Source organism: Galeopterus variegatus, unplaced genomic scaffold (genome assembly GCF_000696425.1).
Source record: "Galeopterus variegatus unplaced genomic scaffold, G_variegatus-3.0.2 Scaffold14341, whole genome shotgun sequence".
NCBI lineage: Eukaryota > Metazoa > Chordata > Mammalia > Dermoptera > Cynocephalidae > Galeopterus > Galeopterus variegatus.
Genome location: NW_007740452.1, coordinates 20536 through 25820, shown reverse-complemented (window position 1 = coordinate 25820; position 5285 = coordinate 20536). Strand labels below are relative to the sequence as shown.

Genomic DNA, 5285 nt, shown 5'->3' with positions numbered 1-5285 from the left:
AACTACCAATAGATTTTATGGACTACTTCATATTCGATAATTTAACAGGTAAAATTAAGGAAAGGGCTTTTATATTCCTAACCCTCAATATATCTTCCCATTTTCTTGTAATATTAAGGTTGTGAATCTCAGACTTCAAAGTTCATCAAAATCTCCAAAAGTGTTTCTTAAAAATTCTCATATCTTGCACATCTTTCAGGGATCCAATGTCAGTCTGCCCTGGTGAGGTCAAGAACCCTCTCTATGAGAAAGTGTCTAAAGTGATTTATTCTGCAGCTCTTCTGTGAACGTCAATAGAGGAAATTCAGTGTGAGAAGATACCATGAGTTCCAGTCAAGGAGCCATTTCCAAAAGGTTTTGGTGGAAACAAAACCACCTCCTTGACCTCCAATGAGAACCACAACAAAAGGATTTCCACCCAGTGCTTTGATTCTCTTTTGACACCTCCTATATTTTCAGCCCACACTCACAGAGATGGTTTGGCTAATGGCCCCACTTTCTGCTGTGCTTTTGGGAAAAGTGATGCCCCAAGTCTTGCCAACTTCCCTTTTCCCCTGTCCCATCTTACACTCAGCATCTCCTTCTCAAAGTAAAGTACTTCTCCATAGGATAATTTTACTGATGAAGAAAAATTAACAAAATTTTTATGAGAGCCCTAAGACTGTATGCAGTCAATCCTCTAAGACTTCACTGATACAATTAATTTTATTCACTTATGTTTTTCTGTGTGAACTCCAAAAGAGATAAGCCAGAAACACAGCAAGATGAGATGATTAAGGAGAAAAGTGGAAACTTGGGTACGTTTGTACAAATAAATCAGTGAGAATATTTCAAAGAAAGAAGATGCCAGAAGATTATCAACCTTTGCTCTGCCTACCTAATAATTGTTTATTTTTGTTATATTACTCGGACAAGAAAGCAGATAATAAGTATAACAATGAAAGAAAAAACTCTAATTGCTGAAGCAAGGGGTAAAAGTATGTAAGTCCAATAGTACTACAATATTATGATTATAGGCAAGATATGAAATACAATGGTACAATTTATACATTAGTAGGTACTTACTCTCGGTACAAGGCATTATACTAAGTGTTTGTAGTGCATATGGGCATGAACTTCCCTACAAGAATTATGCCCCAGATGGTTATTTTCTGATTCTCACAGTCATCAGACTCATGCAGTAATTTTTTGCTTAAGCCAGAAATTAGATGAATAGTGAGTATATGATCCAATTTTCGGTGATGAAAACAAAAGGAATGTCTACTGGTTGATACTATAGAAATATCTATTATAAATAGACTCTATTCACAGCAGATCCACAGAAGGACAGTCAGTTTTCTGTCTCTGAGCATGATGTCTGTATATAACGCTTGCATCTGTGTAGACATCTGGGTCTAAGAGCGAAATCAGCCTGGGCATGAAGCCACTTTATGGAGGAGGGAATGAATCCCTACAACCCTGTTCCTATACATTACTTAGGTCTGGAGTTCTTGTAATAAAAGTCTACAGGAGTGAGAGTTTTCTTTTATTACAAGGCCTTCAGAGCTCTGTAATGTATAGTATAATCAGGGTTTCTCTTATTATATAGAAAAGATTCCTCACTTATTAAGTTCAACTATTTCATACATACTTTAAACCACTGAGATAATCTAAAAACAGCGGTTTCATAGATGATTAAACTGAGTGTAGTTTAGGCTAATGTTGCCCTGTACAGATAGTTTACCAGTATCCAATCTCAGGAATTACTAAATTGGAATGTGAAATCTTATCCCCTATATCTGACTGTAAGGTGAACCTTGGAGTGCAATTCACATAATCCTACCCTTGCAATCAGGTAGAATCTGGTCTCTCCTATGACCTCAGCCCTCTAGGGATCCTATCCCTGACCTATCTAACTTCTCCCAGTTTCCCTTTACTGAGAACACTCCCTAAAATAGCAGTATATATAAAATAGGAACTTGCTATTTCCCTAGATGAGCTTTCAAGAGTGAACAAACTTTAAACATACATTATCTTAAGTAAAGCATAATAAATTTCCTCTAGCTAGAAGAATGCATATTAGAGGCATATAAAGGAGGTTTGAGACTTTTGTGAATATGGAGCATGAATCCTTGGCTGTGAGCTGGACAATCCAAAGATGAATTAAGGAGTTTATGAATATAATGATTGACAGGATAATGTAGTAAACTAGGAAAGTTAGAAGAGTCTAAGTAAAATGTGTAAATTAGTAACACGCACAGAAATTCATTAAGGCCAATTTGAAGGAACCTGAGTCAAAATTATTGTCCTAGAAAGTTATAAAGGTCTGAAAAATAATTTATTTCAACTACTCTGGCAATTGTATTTCTTATGAAAATATTTTGTTCTTTAGATCCTGGTAAACATTGTGGCAATTATGTAAAAATATTAAAGATGAACAAAATAACTATTGCAGATCCCCACCTCAGGTTCAACTTCTGTAGACTATGATGGAAGAACTGAGCTTAGAGAGCAGAATTCATTTTCAAAATATCAATAATTTATACATTGGTTACAGTGTGGGGCCGATAACACCAAGGTCAAGGGTTTGGATCCCTGTATTAGCCAGAAACACAGAAACTACCTCCCCCCAAAAAACAGTTATACAAAGGGATAGTCAGTTTCAACCTTATTTTTAAACACACTTAGCCATTATATTATGTAGTCTTTTCATAACAATTTGGTGACAAAAGAGTAAGGCATTGTGGCTTACCCATTATTCCTCTCACTTTGCCTCATTCTAGTAACCCAGGCCAATCCAGATGACACATCACAGATAAGAAAATCTCCTACTGAGGAGGTTCCTCAAGGCTCCCTTCACGTCCGTGTTCCTCAGGCTGTAGATGAAGGGGTTCATCATGGGAGTGACCACAGTGTACATCATCGAAGCTACTGCACTCTTCCCGGAAGAGTGTGTAAATGCAGAACTAAAGTACACTCCAAAACTTGTCCCATAGAATAAGGAAACAACTGAGAGGTGAGACCCACAGGTGGAAAAAGCTTTGTACCTTCCTCCTGATGAAGGCATTCTCAAAACTGAAGAAACAATGTGAATATAAGAGAAAATGATTCCAGAGAGAGGTATCCCACCTAACACGCATGCTGCAAAATATATCAGAATATTATTGATGAGGGTATCAGAACAGGCGAGCTTTATGACATGCACAGCTTCACAGAAGAAGAGGGGGATTTCTGGGTCTGTGCAGAAGGACAGCCGCAGCACCATCAGACTGTGCAGCAGAGAATTCACAACACTAATAGACAGGGTGAGAAGAATCATCAGGATACAAAGATGAGGGTTCATGATGACCGTGTATCTCAGGGGGTGACAAATGGCCACATAGCGGTCATAGGCCATCAACCCTAGGAGAAAATTTTCCAAACAGGACAAAACCAGGACAAAATAGATCTGGGTGAGGCAGCCTGTGTAAGTGATGCTTGAATGCTGAGCTTGGATATTCATTAACATTTTGGGGATGGTGGCTGTGCTTAGAGAGATGTCAGTAAAGGACAGATTGGAGAGAAAGAAGTACATGGGGGTGTGGAGGTGGGAGTCAGAGATGACAGCCAGGATGATGAGCAGATTTCCCAGGACGGTGACCAGGTACATGGACAGGAACAGGCTGAAGAGGAGGGGCTGCAGTTCTGGATCCTCTGTCACCTCCATGAGAAGAAATTCTGAAACAGCTGTTTGGTTTCTGGTTTCCATGTTGTTAATGAATCTGGTGGAAATATGGGGTGGTGACAAGATCATCAAACATTTTGTAGTCCCGCAGGTGAAGCATCAACTGATGGAATCACCACCTTGTGAAGAAAATCTGATCAGTGAAGGGGAGTTCAAAAGGGGTCATCATGGCTCCCAAGCATGCAAAGTCCACAGCTAATGTTGTCAGTAAGAGGCCACATCGAGTGATTGTGTAATAGGCTGTGCCATCTAGGTGTGTGTAAGTACAATCTGTGATGTTCACACGATGGCGAAATCACCTAAAGATGCATTTCTCAGAACATTTCCCTGATGTTAAGTGACCCATGACTGTATCTTGCAACCATGAGATATTAAGCAAGAAGGCAAATGTAATGCAGTAAAGATGGTAAAGCCGAGAAACAGAAACAGGCTGAAACCCTGACTGTATTCTTGGGATGATACATCCTTGACTTCTTATTCTGCGAGACAAATAAAATCCTGCTTGTTCCAGCCAATAAATAAATAAATAAGGGGTGCCTTCTGTATGCATCCCGTGTTGTTACTTTAGTAAAGACCTGAATCTGATGTAGCAGAACATCAATAATTTTTAAGTCTGGAAAGGGTGACAGGATGGCCCTTCTTTAAATTAAACTCTCTGTGCTATTTGATTATTTAAAACATTCAGTAATTTTGTAAAGAAAAACAGATGGACTAAGGAGGCAGCTTGAAGATTCTGTCTGGATCCTCCGAGACATCAGAGCCAAGACGCAGAGACAATACAAAGATATGTCAAGGGAAGGGAAGGCGGAGTTTAGCAAACCTTCTGCCCTCCCCACTGCAAGATTGCAAGTAAATGACAGAGAATTTTATGACAGTCATCCTGCTTTAGAAGAGGCAGATTTCTGCTCTAGAGAAATATGGTCCTAATCATAGCAGGGACTGGGTACAAGATTAGTAGATGAGAGTAAATTGATTATCACAGAAAGGTACAAGGACAGATGTGAAGATGACAATTAGGCAGGAGGCCCGTGGTGACTTGATGCCAATCATCTGATGTGTGTACTCTCCTCCCAGCTTCCCCTCGATGAACCTGTAGTAAAATATATGCCCTCATTTACAAACATTTACCAAAGCATTTTAGGTTACCAGGCTGGTGTCCCTGTGGGATAATGCTTGACCTCCCTGAGTGTATCATTCAGAAGATGTGTCCTCAGGAAGGACAGAGTGAGGCACCAGGCTACTGTGCAGGAGGGATCAATGTTGGACGAGGCTCAGGTGTGCGACTGCTTTGCTGAGGAATGACTATTAAGTGAGGTGGTCACAGGCACATTGCAGTCTCTGTATCCCCAGAGGCTCCATAGCCAAACTCCTCATTAGCCAAAGAATTTTATTGTCACTGTGATCCCAGGACACTGCCAATCCTTAAGGACCAAGACTCTAGAAGGGAGGGATCCAGGTTGGTGCTTGCATGACCCCGTGAGGCCAGGTGTGCACCACCCACTTCTCTCCACCTGTGCCTGCTCCTCCCCATGTCACATGCCTTGCACGGGTGGACACACGTCCTTCTCTAATTGAAATCCAT

General features: G+C 40.3%; 1 protein-coding gene across 1 annotated transcript; it reads right to left on the bottom strand.

The window, feature by feature from the left end:
• Positions 1 to 2788: 2788 nt before the first annotated feature.
• On the bottom strand, positions 2789 to 3730 carry LOC103581934 (olfactory receptor 7G2-like). Its single transcript, XM_008563645.1, has one exon. The coding sequence runs from the start codon at positions 3725 to 3727 to the stop codon at positions 2789 to 2791; it is 939 nt and encodes a 312-aa protein (XP_008561867.1). The 5' UTR covers positions 3728 to 3730.
• Positions 3731 to 5285: the final 1555 nt, after the last annotated feature.